Source organism: Falco biarmicus, chromosome 12 (assembly GCF_023638135.1).
Source record: "Falco biarmicus isolate bFalBia1 chromosome 12, bFalBia1.pri, whole genome shotgun sequence".
In the NCBI taxonomy this organism is placed as follows: domain Eukaryota; kingdom Metazoa; phylum Chordata; class Aves; order Falconiformes; family Falconidae; genus Falco; species Falco biarmicus.
The window spans coordinates 17,450,745-17,467,352 of NC_079299.1; the positions used below are offsets into that span (position 1 = coordinate 17,450,745).

Here is a 16,608-nt window from a genome sequence, read left to right on the forward strand (position 1 = left end):
AGTTAAATTGCTCCACTGAGAGCTGCCCAAACTCATGCGTTATGATGGCCGCTATACCCATGGAGAGGAGGGGGGACCGTCACCTCTGGGCACACCTATGGCAGACAGCCAAGAAAGGATGCTGCATCCTACTCTTGCTTCACACATGCTCCCTCATGCGTGGAGGACACAAAGGAAACACAGAAAATATGACTAGGCTAAATCCCGGCAAAGTTAGGTAACAACAAACGCAAGGCTCTTAGGCAGAGCTCTCTTCACCGAGCTCAAAATGTTCTTACACACTTCAGTGAATTCATCGGTCCTGGCTCTTGTGCAAAGGGATTCAAGTTCAATTACCTGCTGTCCAGCCAGGAAGACCGGGATAGAGGAGGAGAGCCAGGTGCTTGTTTGAGGCATGACACATGAACAGAAAATGCTAATTTTTAGTGCTTAATTCTGAAAAATTTAGCTTGCATGCCTCAAAAAGACCTTTGGAGGTCCCTAAACCACCTGCTCCTCGTGTCTGGTACCCTACATTCCCACTTTGCCCCCCCCCTCCCCCTCCCCCCCCGCCCCCAGCAGAGTATTTTGCGCAGTTTGGCTTGGAAAAGCTAGTAACATCACTGTGTATGCTGACTGGACTAGCCCCTTGCTTTTCAGCGTAGCTGTTAATGCAAGTGGAAATATATGCAGGAAGAATTCTGCCTGCCCTTTTGCTGCCCTTGACACACCTATCTGAGCCTACAGGATTTTGGATCTGCAGGGCTCCCCGTCTAGCAGCTTGTAAAAGCATTCCAAATTTACTACTCTTTTAACCAGGAAAGAAAAGAAATCTTCCTTGCCATAAATGCTAATGTTGGTGCACTCGGAAATTCAAAGGGAGGCTGCAGAGAGAGAGAGAGAAACATTCCCCGTGCGATGATTAAAGTGCCAGTTCATGAAAGCTGACGTCAGCGCGTGCTTTCAGGGTGGCAGAGCACTTTGCATTTATCCTCTCCTTGTTTGTGCTCCATCTGGATGGGCTCCAGCGGAAAAAATAGAGAAAAGGAGAAGCTAATGCTTTTCTAATACATTTCTGAATTCCCTCGGTTTCACGCAGGGAGCAGGCTCAGAAGCACCTAGCTTTTGCTTGCCCAGTTCAATGAGATAAAAGAAACCAAAGGCAGCTGGTGCTCGTGGCCAGGCTAAGTTATAATTAGATTGTCATAGCAAACAGTCAGCTGGGGCAGCTCCAAGGAGGACCGAAGGAGAGCACATTGGTCAAAACCATCATCTCAGGATTCAATAATTTGCAGAGGCAACCTTATTTCCCTTCAAGCGGATTCGTTCCAGCTCACAACTACTTTCATATAAAGTCACGATGGTTCAAAACCCAAAAAAGCTGCATGAGTAAGCTACAGGTTTCTGCTAAAAATGGTCTGGTGGGAAGACACCCGAGAGCAGCTCCCCAACTTCATGGTATTGTTTGCAGGTTAGAGGATAAGCAGGGCTGGTACTAGGCTCCCTGCTGAAGCAGATCTCCCCTCCCTGGGACGGAGCAGCACAGGGAGTGCTGCATGCTCCCCCGTTCCATAACCCCTCGCCCTCTGCCAGCGGTGGCACTGCCACGGCGGTGGCACTGCCACTTAGGTCAAGCAGAGCAGTTTGTAGAAGGTGTGAGCTGCTGGCTGCTGGGAGGCAGCCTGATGTGGAAAAATACCTCCCCCCAACCCCCACCCTTCTTTATTTTCTTTTGTTTTTAAAATTCTGGGCTGCTGTTGGAGTCAGTGGGAAAGGCTTACCCCATCAATATGGTCACACACACGCTGCAACTGCTACAATAATTACATCGCAGGGTTCTCAGTGAAGATGGCTACTGATAATTTGGGTTTTGAGCTACACACTGTCAAGCGGCGTGGATGACGACTCTGCATGACAGCAGTTTTGGTCTGTGGTCACTCTCATAACTGGCACGGTTACTTGCTAAAAACAGCTCACGTCGCTCAGTACAGGAGTTAGCTCTGCAGTGAAGCTGACTCTCAGGCACTGAAATAACAACTTTGAATTTGCTGGAACTGTTTAGAAGAAAGAACTTTTCTTTCTCCCCAGACATGCTGATGGGTTAGAGTTAGTTCCTCTTTCATAAATCAGGATGGCAATATAAAAAAAGTTAAAAGGTTCCAAATCAGCGATATTTTTCAACTATATGCTTTCAGCTGGAAAATAAGTCAAGGGGTAGACATCCTGCATTTCTAAATATTCTGCAACTAAACAGTCTTTGAAATAGCTAAATAGTCTTTGAAATAACATTTTGAAATGAAAACTTTTACTTTAGGTCTACTTTTCTCCATCATTTCTCTGCCACCAAGTAAAAAACGAAAGACAAACAGACCAACAACACGAGAAAAATAATTCAATTTCAGCAACATAATTTTGTCTACATAGGACTTCCCCCCCACACCCCCTTCCAAAGGGCATACCTTCACCATGTAAATGGATCTGAGATCAGACCCCAAAAATCCTGACCCTTCCTGCTCTAAGCAATGTGTAAGGATCCCTTCCAGAGCTAGGTGAGGAGAGGGTGCAGCCCGCAGCCTTTGCATCTCGTGGGCTGGAGGTGAAACCTGGCGAGCTAATTATGGGGTGTGGGTAATGCGAGTAGGAGCACGATGGGGGAGCAGTGAATTTCTCTCCCCTCTCCATTCCCCACCCTGTGATAATCACAGCTTGGGCCTCTGCTGAAGTGCTGCCGAGCGCTCAGTGCTCCTGTGTGGAAACGAGCATCAGGGCAGACCTGATCCTCAGTGACCTGAGCTTGCTGCTCCCTACCACTCTCTGCCCGCTCAGACTGCCGGTATTTTACTGTATTTGCGTTCGAGCTAAGGGGAAAACCAGGCATAAAGCTAGCACAGTTACCAGTCTAGCTATGTTAGCGATTGAGTGATAAGTTGTATAGTGGTTACACAACTGGGCTGCATCTGTGGAGCCAGGACTTCTGGGTTTAATTTCCTGCTTAGTCACTGACTCATCACGTAACCTGAGGCACATCACATCACCTCTCTGCACATAAATTACATCATTTTTAGTTGGGGAGGTAGTAAGACTATCTCACAGGAATGTTAGGACATACAAATTACCCTCATAAATATTTGTAAAATGCTTTAGACAATGCTTCAACAAAGGCATTGAGTATTTCATTGAATAAGTAACAGGCAGGGGAATGTCCTAATTGCCAGGCTGACTTATTTACTTACCTTTCACCCGAGATTGCTGGCAGTGGTACCAAAACGATGTCTCAGATAGGGGAAAGGGTGAAGAGGCGGTTTGACAAGCGCAGCAGGAGCAGCAGCAGGAAAAGGTCAGCTCATGCCACAAAACAAGTATCTGATAGATAAATGTTACACCGAACGCCGAGAGGCATTTGTGTCATTTTCAGCCCAGATGCACAAAAAGCTCATGTAGATGACACAGTGACAGAATATGGATGTCTAACCCTGTTAAGTATGGTCCGCAAAGTCCCATGTCATTTCTTCAGTATACATGGTCAACTCTGTCTTCGAACTTAAAAAGCATTTAGATACCCAAAGTTCTGTTTTTGCACCTTCCCGGAGGTGTTATCTTCTTGCCTACGATGCGCATCTCACTGTCTGTCCTCCACCTGCGGCTGTCTGGGCTTCAGAGCCTCCGTGTGTCAGCACCTCAGATCCCCAGAGGGTCTGGGAGGAACACTCAGGGATATTACATGATTCATATAATCACTCGGGTTTGCTGTGAGACGTTAAGGAGCTGCTGCACTCCAGGCCCTAAAGGCTGCATTTGCAGACAGGTGAGCTTTCCAAGGGTCCCAGCGTCTGCACTGAAGCCATACAAGATGGGTGCTGACAGACTAAGCAGAGAGCGAGTCTTAGAAACTTTCAGAAGATGCAGCCTTGATTTCTGTTGTCTAATCCATCCCAGCTGTGTCCTCCCTACTTATTCTTAACCCTTGCGTTCTCCTTAGATCTGAACTTCATTCAGAGGGTACCTGTGGGCAGCCTGGCAAGTGCAGGTGAATCCCTGGTGGGTGAAGAGCTGCTGAACTGGCCCGTTCCTGTGACTTTAGCCAGAGGTACTGACCGCAAAACCGAGTTGGTGCAAGAGCACAGAAAGTACTTTCTGCCTCATCCACCTACTGTGAAGCTGTTAGACATTATTTTTCTGAAATGCCCGAGGCCTGGCTGCCCTGCTGTTGTTAAGCTGAACCACTGCTGAGCAGCCCTGGCCGCTTTTCACTTCGGGGATTATCTCCTGTCACAGCCTAAGCCCATTGGGGCCCTCAGGTGGCGCTTCCAGCCACCTAAGCAACACAAATGGTAGCTAAAGGGTTTTCCTTTGTAGCTAGTTTTTAACTTTAAAAGGATTTTTTTTTTTTAAATCCTTGATGGTTATGATACAGATACTGTAAAGGTATCAGGTCACTTTTCCTTCTTCACAGCCACAATAATTTTACTCCGGTGAGAAAGCCCTCTTAGATGTTTGGAAGCAGCTGGTTTCTCCAGCTGAAATAACTCACTCCAGGTCATCCCACAGATCAACAGCAGACATTCCTGACTGCCTCTCACTGGACCCTGTCCCTGCAGCACCACCGCTAGCCCAAAGGGACCACGAAGGGAGCAGAAGGGCTGGAGACTAGAAGCACCCAGCCACTGAAACATGTTCATGGAGCCCATGCTCCAACCGACAGAAGACACGAGCACGTTTGCATACCTGACTTCTACAAATCCTGCTGAAGGCCTGCAATTAGTTCAGTGGCCATACAGTTCAGGGAATTTCTCAGTGTAAGTAACTTGATCTAGTTATGACTGCGTTATGAATGACAGTTACACAGGTCTCAGAAATGGAAAGATGTAAGAGAGCTTATTCCAGCTTCTAGCCAGTGAGTAGTTTCAGTCACCGCTTAAATAAGCTTTCCTGTGTTTCATTGGATTTATTTTCTAAAATTGCTCAAGCTCTGGGCTTTCTGTATTTTCCCTTAGGTGACCAATCTCTTCAGTGATCAAACACAGAACAATTTTTGCTTTGCACTAGGATGTTCACCAAAAGCAGCTCAAGTTAACAATCCCCTGCCCCACCCCCATCAGGTAAGCGTTGATAGTGCTGGGTTTCAAAATGCACAAGGAAAATCTATTCGACTCGAAAGGAATTTAATAGACAAAAGATGATGCAACGGTGTCCACAACAGCTAAGTGGCAGCAAGGAGAGTTGCTGACAATTAAATAGAAGATATTCAGCCAAGTATGTGCTAAGTTAAAATGTGCCAGCCTCTTTCCCTTCCTTCCACCACCTCCTCCTTTGGATACAGACTTTTGGTGCTACAAATGCTTCTCAGGTGACTGGATGAGCAAACTGTACTTGGGACAGAAAGAGTATTAACCCAGTAGTTCTCAAGAGCATCCCTCCATGTCATGCTCAGAGATCTATAATATCCAGAAAACTTGTCTCATTTAAGCAATTTGTGAACTAGTTTATGGATAGATTTCTGCCTCACTTTTCTGAAAATCCCAGATACCTTAGTTCTACAAAAAGAGTAAAAAGGGCAACCATTGCAAACCAGTGGTACTCCAATAGCAAATTCTTTAAGTACCTCAGGGAACATGAATCACACCAAGGCCTTTACAAAGGCTGGACCTTACAAAGCAAAACACTGGCACTGTACCATGATGAGAGGGAGGTCCATCAGTAGGAACACAGGAGGCCAGAACTTGAACTCAGCCACTGACAAAGCTGTAGGCAAATGGTTTACCAACGCTTGTCAGGCTCCATCACTTCCCTGTTTGAAGAACAGATTACTTCTCAAGACCAGGCAACACCGTAGGACTCCCAACACCCTTTCCAAACACCTGAGCCATGCAGCAAGGCCAGTAGCCACAAAGGTCCTTTGGACAGTGACTGCTCATGCAGGCTGAGCTGTAGCTCTTCTCCAGAAGAATTCATAAAGCCTGTTGTCCCACGATGTTAGGAAATCACCCCAGACAGAAGCAAAGTCCTGGGCTAAGGCGGGATCAGTTTCATGCATTTTTCCATACAGACTTGAAGTTCCTTCTAGGACTCTCTTCTTTTGTGCACCAGTAGGCAATCTAGGCAGTCCACGGATGGAAAATGCCATAAGGGCATTTGAAACCAAGGTTGTGTTATCACAAAAAAAAAAAGGGAAAACGGACGACTGACAGACAGGATGCACAGATTACTTTCTGAGTGAATGTGGCACTGAATGCAGCCAGACCAAGGTTCAGACCTACTGATTTGTCATTCACTCCAGCTTAACGTTACCTCTGCTTAATGAGCATGGAGGGAACGCTCAGCAGTAACATCTTCAAGGAAATAATTTTGCTTGTGGAGCAGCTGCAAACTACGTGACTCCTGGTGTTTTATTTTTTAAATGTTGGTGCAGTTCGTCACATACTTCAGTCTATACAAAAAAGATGCCAGATACACTGAATAAGCAGCCCACCAGTTCCTGCTCTAGCTCCTATGTACTCCTGCTGTAGTAGTGTATTAGAGCTACACCACAGCTACAGAAACCAGGGGAAAAGTCTTCTGTTGCAGAAGCAGCACAGAGTCAATATAATTTAAGCTGGATGGTTTCTCGGTTCCCAAAAGCATCAGTAAAGGCAGCATTCCTTACAGAGCTCAATGCCGCAGGGAACTGAGGATCTGCAGTCCAAAGCAGACTTACCTGGGCTCCTGCACAAGGTTTATTTCCACTTTAGAATCCTGCAGGATGGTGGAAGAGCTAAGAGCCATCTTTCCCCTCACTTCCCAACTGGCTGCACCTCTTATGTTTTGGCTTTCAAAAGCCCAGAACAAAACTCAGCTTTCTAAATGAGGAAAGGGCATGTCCAGTTATTCTAGCAGGGGGCACCAGCACGAAAGCCAGGGTACACTTATACCCATCTCTAGGCAGGACAAACCCGATGTGAGAAGCTGCAGAACTTTGCAGCTCAGACTCATGTTGCAGGACCCCACCCCACTGCCTGCGTGCACACATGACGTAGAAAGGTAAATCAGCACCGAACTACTGTTTCAGGTTTCCTTTGAAATACCTAGTACTGATGAAAGGTTCTGGAGAGAACTTTATTTTTCATTCCTTCCCAAGCCAAGAGCTGTACCAGCAGTGGCTATCCAAGCTCCCAAGAGGAAAGAGGACTCACAAGAATGACATTTAGGGATGAGAGGACAGCGTAGCCTTCATCTACTGAGATACTTGCTCAGGTTTCTCACTTGTGAAGCTTATATTTTTCAGTGTGTTTGAGGTGAAGGTGATGTAGAATGGACTGGAATACAGTAAATCTAGTCTACTGCATTGCAGGCTTGAGGCTGTGTTTGCTTCCATTTACTGAGCTAGATAAATATCAGTAGCTGGGATATCAGGTAGTTAGCAACCCACAGTGAAGGCAGGGACAGGAACACCAGCCTGTGCTGCACTGAAACAAGATGCAAGTGCTTCTGTTGTGCTTTCCAAATGATATCCCCACTTGGGGCTGCACATAGACCTCCCAGACACAAGTCTGTGGGTAAGATTTAGGCAAATTAAAGCCCTACCAATAGTAGCCCAACCTCTGAGAGCAGATCAAATGAGAGGTGGGTGGAGCTACAGCCCCTGAAACCTGATTATGCAACTTGTATTTTACCCATCTCTTTTTATCTTAGCAAGGACAATGACAGGATCGAAATGGAAAAAGGAGGAGTCAGAGTATCTTCTATGTGCATAATGATTAGCTTTAGGAACTACAGAACACTTTCTTCTCTGAAACATTTTAATTTTCTGCTCATTTGTGTTTCTGGAGTGCAAATGTAGTACACCTCAGAAAAAACCTACACCAGTGCAAACCACATTTTGGCTTCAATAAAATAAAAATGTGTAATGTAATGACATAGGAAACAAGAAAGGTATTGACAAACAAGATCATGTGGAACCTGTGAAGTATCTTCTGTACTAGTAGACTGCATGAATTGGCCTGCAAGTATAAAACGAGGAATGTCTAATTTCCAGGAAGGATCTCCTCTGAACTCCTGATCAGAATTAAAAAAAACAAAACAAAACAAAACCCAAACACAAAATCATTGCAAATTCTTCCTGAAGAACAGCCATGGAGACTGAAGCCTGGGAGACCTGAACACACCATGGTCCTCTCAGAAGGGTTAAGCTAGTCTAATCTGCTGATCAGTTACTTCATTTCTGTTTAGACCCCCTACTGCATGCTGGTGAAGAAATTCCTTCTTCACAGGCAGCGTCTTTCTGGAACCAGCTACCATACAGCAGTGGGGACAGGCAGCTCTTTAGCCCTGGACGAGAAGTGATGTGCATGGCCCAGCTCCCAGTCCAGTCCCAGACGGATGGACGGAGCCTGGAGGCCGAGGCAGTAGAGAGGGTGCAGTTATTCCAGCTGTGCTGCCCAGCACTGCACCAGGGATTCCACATGGATGGTCCAGGTTGCTCAGAAGCTGGCTTAAAGATGTTTCCATGGCATAGTACTTGCTTGTGTAGAACCACCTTAGCACCTTCAACATGATGGTCTTGCTGGAATTTAACATGTGAAATTGCAGTTTTTCTTTATCTCACTTACCTTGCTATTGGGAAATACCAGGTCACTATCATGGACTTGTATCTAACATTTTATATACAGTTAAGAAAAAAGGGCAAGATGCACAATTAAGGTGCCAAGATACATGAACAAGTTTTCTCATTTTGTGCAAGCAATTGACATCCTGAGTAATACTCATGAAATGGAGAATTGCATCCCAGAATGGTAAAGCTTTAACACCTTGGACTTCATCCTCCTCTTGACTGATCTGCAGAAGCTAACTCCACAGAACATTTCTGATCAAGATTATTGGGCCCAAAAATCCTTGGCTAACCAAAAGCTTCATTCATATACAACAGTTTTTTTAATTCTGCTGCTCTGTGTCACACCAGAGAGAAGCCTCAGCAGAGAAAGATATTTGCTTCACTTGCTTTACAGAGTTGTTACTTTAATGTTCTTTTCTGTGCTGGTCCCATGTTGGCATCTCTTGGCTCTTCTTCGTGACACAACCCAGATGAGTAAAGAACCTGCCAGGACTCCTGCTACTGCAGCCATGATGACAGCCCAGTAGGGGACTGAAGGTTCAGTTTTCTCCAAGTCAAGATGTGAATTTCTGAATCCACTGTTTCTCAACGTGGAGAGAAAAGGTTTAGCCTACAAAGGGAGAGCAAAGGTTTTACTGACCACAGACCACTCAAGAGGCAGCGTTCAGACAATATGCCATCATCCCTTCCCAGACAGGAACTTTCAATCTCTGGACTATCAGGTGTTTCTGCCTTCTGTCTTAGCCCAAACTTTTTCCTACCCTATTGCCTGAAAGTTTCCAGAACAAAAAAAAGGAGCCATTTCAGAATCAGGAGTGATGGCATCATTTCCAAATTTGTTTGCTGCAGACAACCAAATGGTAACAGACAGCAATACGTTAAAACTGGTTTAAATGATAAGCTTTCCATTGCAGTAAGGATAATTTTTATTTTTTTTCCTTAAATCTTAAGTAGATTTTCCTTTGTATAACAAAACAGGAGTATATTTTACCTATTTAAAAGAGTATCTTTGTGAAGGCTTTGAAGAACTTTACCAATAAGAAGAAAGGAGAAAAATAAAAGTCATTAATGGAGAGTACGGACTTCTCAGCCTTTACTTACTGAGTTTGGACACTTGAGTTTTGATCTGTCATGGGTAAAGTTGTTGTAAGTCTGCTTTTCACCAACTGGCTCCAGCTGAAGAAGAGAAAAGCGACAGTAAACATAATGATGTTTTTTTTCCTCCTCAGACTCTCCTGACTTGGGTGGTTACAACTTCTTATCCAATATTTTGGTGCTTGCAGCAATGAAGAAATGTGGTAGAAACATCACAGGAAAGTTTCCAAACATTTTAACACTCATGAACTGAAGACACTGAGAATCCGATGTACTGCCTGCAGAAAAACTCCCTCGGGAAGCAGGGAACAGGAGAAGCCTTTCTCCTTTTGCGTTGAGTGGAGGAATAAGTAACTCTGAATACCACATACTTTAAATATTCTGCTAAAACAAAGTGGTTCACTATACGCGCAGTTCTCCCACGTACACATCTCAAATGACAGTATAAACTACAAAGAAAAAACCCCTCATGACAGATGTTAGTCGTGTTACTTAGCACGTTACTGAAAGGAAGATGCTTACGTGTCACAGTGATGGAACTAACTTCAGAAATTATGTAGAGTTACAGAGACAGGATGAGATGCTGCCAACCTTTGCAATCTTCACTCAGACAAGAAATACCCTGGGAGTTTTAGCTGAGGCTAGGTTCACAAGATTGCAAGAAGTGAGTTAAGTAGGGCCTGTTATATCATCAGCTGAGTTGCAATAGCTGACTGTAGGCTTACCCTCAGTCCATTTCAAACTCAACATAAAATATGCCCAGGCTAATGGCATAGTGTTTGTGGTTGGCTAGGAGTGCACACACCACCAGTTACCATAGTTAAGCTAACGAGTAGAGGCTTGCTCAGTCATGTTAACTGAAGTGTTTACAACTGTGTATGGACATGCCTGAAGTAAGGACTTCAGGACTGGCCCACAGAGAACCGCAGAGCTGTCATCCAGCACTTCTGAGGATACAGCACAGAGGAGTGCTGTTGCTTCTGCTATTGTCCATACATGCGCTTGCTGTCCTCAAGTGATTACAGTGTCACCGTAGCGTTCACTGTATGCTGGAGAGAAACAATACCACAACAAGCCTAACAAAACATGGAGGTGAAAAATTCTATTCATAAGATTCCCATATGGAAACACTGGGAATACTTTGTCTCTCTAGTTCAGTTTAAAAAAAATAAGAGGAGGAAGGGGAGACTGAAAAATAAAAAGAGAGAGATAAGCCACAGCAAAATATCACTGGGGAAGGGAAGAAAGCTAACAAGTGGAGACATGAGAAGCAGAACAGAATGCCAAGTTTTGATGATTGTCATGAGGTCCTGCTGGACACATACAAGAGTCCTAATCACTTGTCTGCCTGCCAGCTGATGTTGTGAAGCCTGAATTTGGTAGTTTAGTTGCATCTTAAAGGGAACAGTTCAGATTCTGACGTGGTTATTTGTAAAATGTGTGGCTCATATCATGTAGCGTTCTGTCCGCAGTATGACTGGTTATCTGTAGATAATTGTAATACTTCCCGTGCCAGGGCATCTGGTAAGGAGTCTGGCACAGAGCCCAGACAAAGGATGATAAGGCGCAAAATTCTGTAGCCAGCCATGCTTACTTTGTTTCTATGCAATTTGTTCCTCAGGAGCATTAGCTTCTGAGCTTTAAAGATGACAGTATCCCCAAGTCCATGAGCATGCAGGACAACTTCTGGAAGAAACGCACAGCTCCTCTAGAGTGTGTAGCAAACATGGAGGCAGAACACAAGACAAACACACTGTCTGTGTGCTCTGCTCCTAGGCCAAAGGACTGATGAGGTGGATTTAGGACCAGTGGAGACCCCTTAAGACTACTGAGTCTTCTGACTTCAGAGAGTGGGAGCATGCTTTGCTTTGCATGAAGAAAAAAGGTAAAGAACATTATGGTGAGGGAGAGGCTCCTTAAGCAATCCCCATCTCTGCATACCCACGCAGTGGCCAGGCACAGTCTGGCCCTTTATGTGTACTGACAAGAATCCATGTCATTTGGCCATAAGCCTACAGCCTGCTGAGCTTTTCAGGGAACAGGGAAACAATGTGGCCTTACAACAAGCTTGCACAGCCTCACCGTACATGGGCTGCGAATGAAAAGGAGGGATGTGTTACAAGAACTAGATTTAAATAGTAAACAGTAAACTCTTCATTGGAAGAAGTGTGGATGTGGTGCTCAGGGACATGGTTTAGCGGGGGATTTGGCAGTGCTGGGTTAACAGTTGGACTTGATGATCTTAAAGGTCTTTTCCAATGTAAATGATTCTATGACACATCTCTATGGAAGTAAATGGCTGCGCCAAAAAATCAGTAAGAACCTGATCCCCGCCACCCCAGTAGAAAGCTTTGTGTCAATATCCTTACATGCGTAGGAAGTGAGTGACAGCCTGGACAGAATAAGACTGGTGGCATAGAAAAAGGACTGATGGTGATTCAGGAATGAGTAATGGCCAACAGAAACACCACGTGGCAACAGAAACCCAGTTTAAGGCTACCATATGTCCAGGTACTGTCTCCTTCTTGAAACCGGCAGCTGTGCTTAATTTGAATAGTTTTTTACATTTGCCTGGGGTTTCTGAGCCACCATTAGCTCTGTTTGAGCTATGGAGCACAATGAAGCCTGTCAGGCTGCTGTCATCTGGAGTCCCAGACAGGGAAGCCTGACAGAAAACAGGCAGATCTGCTGTGCATGCACAAATCAATTACTCAGAGCATGTGCATACACTGTATGTCTACTGCTTTCTGTAACCCTGATCCTAGCTCATATGCTATAGTGGGCAACTACACAGATTTCGGCTTGCATTTCCCAGTCCTTGTTTACAAATTCATTCTGGAATATCCTGTAAGTTTCTTATCTTGCTCAAAATTTTACTTAAGCAGAAAAGAAATTCCTCTCCATTTATTCTTGTTTCTTGTACAAATCAGGATACAGGAGTTCTGCTAGCATAATGTATTTGGGTACTGGTGTTTATAAGACAAGAGGAAGAAATGTTGCTGTGGCATGAAAATGCCAGTTTTCCAACATGAGAAACACCATGGTTCTGAAAGCAACTGTGACCCTGAAGTTATCAAGTCCAGCATGTGCCTCTTACACACTCTTCCAGCACTATTCAAAAGCTACCATTTCCCCCAAAATGACAGAAGGAATGTGACTGCAAACAGAGGCATCATAGGTGCGATTTCAGCCCCCCCATTAGTTTCAGTGACTACTAGAATTGCCTCAGATACTAGAGTGGGTGGTTCAACATGTCCACACTATTAATGGCAGCAAAAAATCAATCAGATGAATATTTTCCTAATAAATCTAATAGAATTCGCTGAAGAACGGCAAGCTTATTCAGCAGACATTTTCAGGAAACCTACAGGACTGGATGTTTAACTAGGCTGATTTTTTCCGTTAATATAAGTTATTCAGGAAAATAAGAAGGAGATTTTTCATTACATTAAGACTCTCAGGATTTCTCTTTTTGAATGAGCAAAGACTTACACCGTTTTATACAATATGATTGCTTTGGATTGTGTTCCTAAGCAATGCAGGCTGAGAAGGGTCTCAGAGTTGAGCAGCCCTCTCTTGTTAAGATATCAATTTTATTTCTTGCTTACTCTTTTGTTTCAGACACCTTTCTGATGATCTTTTGTAGGGACTGCTACTGCAGATGCATGGATCTAGGTTGTAGCCTCTTACCATATTGTTCCAGAGAGCCACAGCCATCTCAGCATAGCCTCTTGCACTGAAATGAAAGCAGTCTGCAGCAAAGAAACTCAGATCTGGCTTGCTGTTCTGCAATAAAAGCAAAAAAGTATTTCTCAGCACATTTCAAGCTTTGAGATCTGACATATCTAATAGTGTACTGTACTTGGCATACTCCACGATTTTGGTATCTTCCTAAAGGCAACATGCTCATATTTTGACACTGAAAATAAACTTATGTGCTCCTAACTGTGGGCTGATTACTGCATCTTGAGACCTTCTATGTAATGCAGGCTGCTCAGTTTCACACAGCAATTTTCATAACAAACCTAAACTTACCATTAACCAACAGTCACAGCTCTTACATGGACACTGCCATTGACCCACACTCCACCTTGTACAGAACCGATAGAAATCTGCTTATTCTTGCTTGTTAAATTTCCATAACTCAGACTTAAAACCTCTCAGGTGTTAAAATTTGTGCTGAATTTCTGCGGGCTTATCCACCTGTGGCAAATGTCTGTTTTAGGGAGAATTTGCCTCATCACTACCTGTATGGTGACTGTTCTTTGGACTTGAAAGCTGCCAGAACAAAATGGGGGTGATATGACAAAACAATCAGTATTATGCAAAACTGTGTGGTGTTGACCAGGATTCATCCTCAATATTTGTATCCTTAACTACACAGCATACGGAAGTGCTAAGGCTGGACAAAAGGAGGAGAATCAGTGTTTGGCTTCAAAGGCTGCTTCCTATTTCCAGGCTGAGATGAGCCAGGCATGCAAGAGCTGCTGGTCTCTGTGTGAAGGAAACCTGAACATATTCCATAATGTAGATCAGTACAAAATTGTGGTGAATGCCAGTCAAGCCCCCAACAAGGGAAGCACCACACAGTTTAGAGGAAGCCAGAGGGTGCTTAGGTTTAATGTGTGCACACTATGAATGTTTCCTAAAGCCATTTTGATTCCCAGGCAGCAGAGTCTTCTGTCACTCTTACTGCAGGTTCCACCCTGTGATGCTAGGCTGTGCAAAGAAAATAAAACAGTTCTTGTGGCATGGATCTTACTGACTTAGAGAAATCAAGATACTGGTCCTTGCATAATGGAAAAGGAAAACAGGACCCACTCTATCCAGAGGCAACAGGGTGTTTCGGAAAAATGGCTGCATGACAACTGCGAAGTCCTGACGCTTTTCGTACCGACCGCTGTTGATCAGCTGTAAGGTTTCAGCCTGTATGAATTTTAATGATTGGAAACAGAAAAGTTACTTACAAGTTCATCTAGCATTTGTCACCTATCAAAACCATGCATATTATACTTCTTTCAATGTAGGAAGCCATAAATTATTAGTATAAATCCAGCTGAATAATATAAAGCAGTCCAGACAATTGCTAAGAAAATAATCTGGCTCGTGAAGAGATTTTAATGAGGAAAATGCACAGAAGCAAGGATAATTTCAATGTAAAGTTGCTTAATTTAAAAAAGTAGTTCATACCTTACTGACAGAAATCCATGCTGCACAATTGCAATGAGATTAAAATTTACAGAGAATTAAAAAAAGGAAAAAGGCCACAATTTTTAGAAGTGACAAATGAGTTCAGAATGCCAACCTGAAGGCTGAGTTGTGCTTGATTTTTCAGAAAGGTGCGCTTGAAGTAAAATAAAACTTAAGCACTGAAGAATTACCTACCACTTTTGAAAACTATGGCCACAGACATTTGTACAGATAACAAAGACATCTCACTGTTACTTGCCAGTTTATGGGTAGAAACTCTAATGCTCCTGGTCATATCTCAGAACATTCCTAATCCCACTTCCTTACTTAAGGAAGATGTCCCCTCTAGGCGGTTTATATGAGTATTTTTCAAGACAGATTTTTTGAGCTTTGTCAGATTTGTTGGACAACATCCACTGCCAGAGCCAGAATGGAGGACAGGAGAACATAATGTGGTCTGATACAGTGATTCCTGTTTTTTTAGGAATAATGATGTAAAAACCTTCTGCTCCAATAGCTATTTATTGTGTTTGTTAATTTTGAGTGAATCTTATGCCCCAGGCTATGAAAAGTTATTCTCAGATAGCAAAGTGACCCATGGTAAGCTCTCTGTGTGCACACTCTCAGCCTATGGCAAAATAAAGGAGTATCAGGTTGGTTTAGATCATTTTTTCTGCTAAGAGTTGCCACTAAACAGCTGATGCAAGGTGATTTGTCACCCTTGCAGTGACATGTTAATTCATGTGAGCTATTAATTGGATTCATAACGAACGAAGACATGTCAACAAATATATCATCAGCCATCATCAATAACTCCTTTTCAGCCGTTGAAACAGCAGCTAGAAACAGAATCAGTCTCTATATTCCCCCAGCTCAGAACAAAGGTCAAACCACAAGGCAGTGTGGAATGACTTGCGCTGCTGCTAACTGGGTAGCTGGGTAGGGCCTTAGTTAGACTGTAGCCAAGCGGTTTCCAGTCATCCCTCTCTGTCCTGCTGAGGATATGCATGAGAGGAAGGGCAGTGAGGGAAGAAATATAAAAAAGACACAAATGAAGATGCCCAGTTACAGAATCAAGGTATTACCTGAAAATCTCTGTTAACTCTCTTCATTTCTTGTAGCTCAGAAGAATTTTCTTCAGGGTTTAAGAAACATGGACAAACATCCCTTCAATGAAAGAAATACTAGGATTAAAGGCCATTCTGGAACAGCTTATGCAATTCTTCAGCAACATGTATCTGCTTCAAGAAGCTCAGGATAGGTGTTCAAAACTCACATGCAAAAGGAGAGCCACCTCATTGACTTAGAAATGGACAGATACTTCAGGAAAAAAAAAAATCTCTATGGACTTAGTTTTCAAAGTGAACACCTGTCAGAGCTGGTAAGAGCTGCAGGATCCACAACTCAAGTCACGCACAAAAGTGTTTAATATGCCACATACTAGCAGGAAATCACACATGTCAGAAGTAAAAAAAAAAACCCACATATATACAGGCTTACAGCAGATTTTCAGAAATCAGTGGGTTTAAAGGTAGAAAACACAAATTATTCCTATAGTCTGGCTCCTTTAGACCACTGTGTTTTATTCTGTTACCCACGTATCAAGAGGTAATAACTTGTGCTTCACTGAAATACATCCTCTAAAAATGTGCTTGGAATAAATATGAAGACATTGAGCAAGACAGTCAATTCATTATTTTCCCTTCTAGTTTGTTCCAGTAGTTAATCACTTCTATTATTAAAAATCTGTGCCCAAC

At 43.6% G+C, this 16,608-nt stretch overlaps 1 protein-coding gene across 1 annotated transcript in view; it reads right to left on the minus strand.

Moving 5' to 3' along the window:
• Window positions 1-7,731: 7,731 nt before the first annotated feature.
• PLB1 (phospholipase B1) overlaps window positions 7,732-16,608 on the minus strand; it is an 80,404-nt gene continuing 71,527 nt past the window's right edge. Inside the window, exons 54-58 of the mRNA XM_056357560.1 lie at window positions 15,937-16,018; window positions 14,483-14,587; window positions 13,352-13,447; window positions 9,668-9,742; window positions 7,732-9,176 (exon numbers count right to left, since the gene is read on the minus strand). Of these exons, the coding sequence (XP_056213535.1) occupies window positions 8,955-9,176; window positions 9,668-9,742; window positions 13,352-13,447; window positions 14,483-14,587; window positions 15,937-16,018 (580 nt within the window). The 3' untranslated portion in view covers window positions 7,732-8,954. The remainder of the gene's footprint in view (window positions 9,177-9,667; window positions 9,743-13,351; window positions 13,448-14,482; window positions 14,588-15,936; window positions 16,019-16,608) is intronic.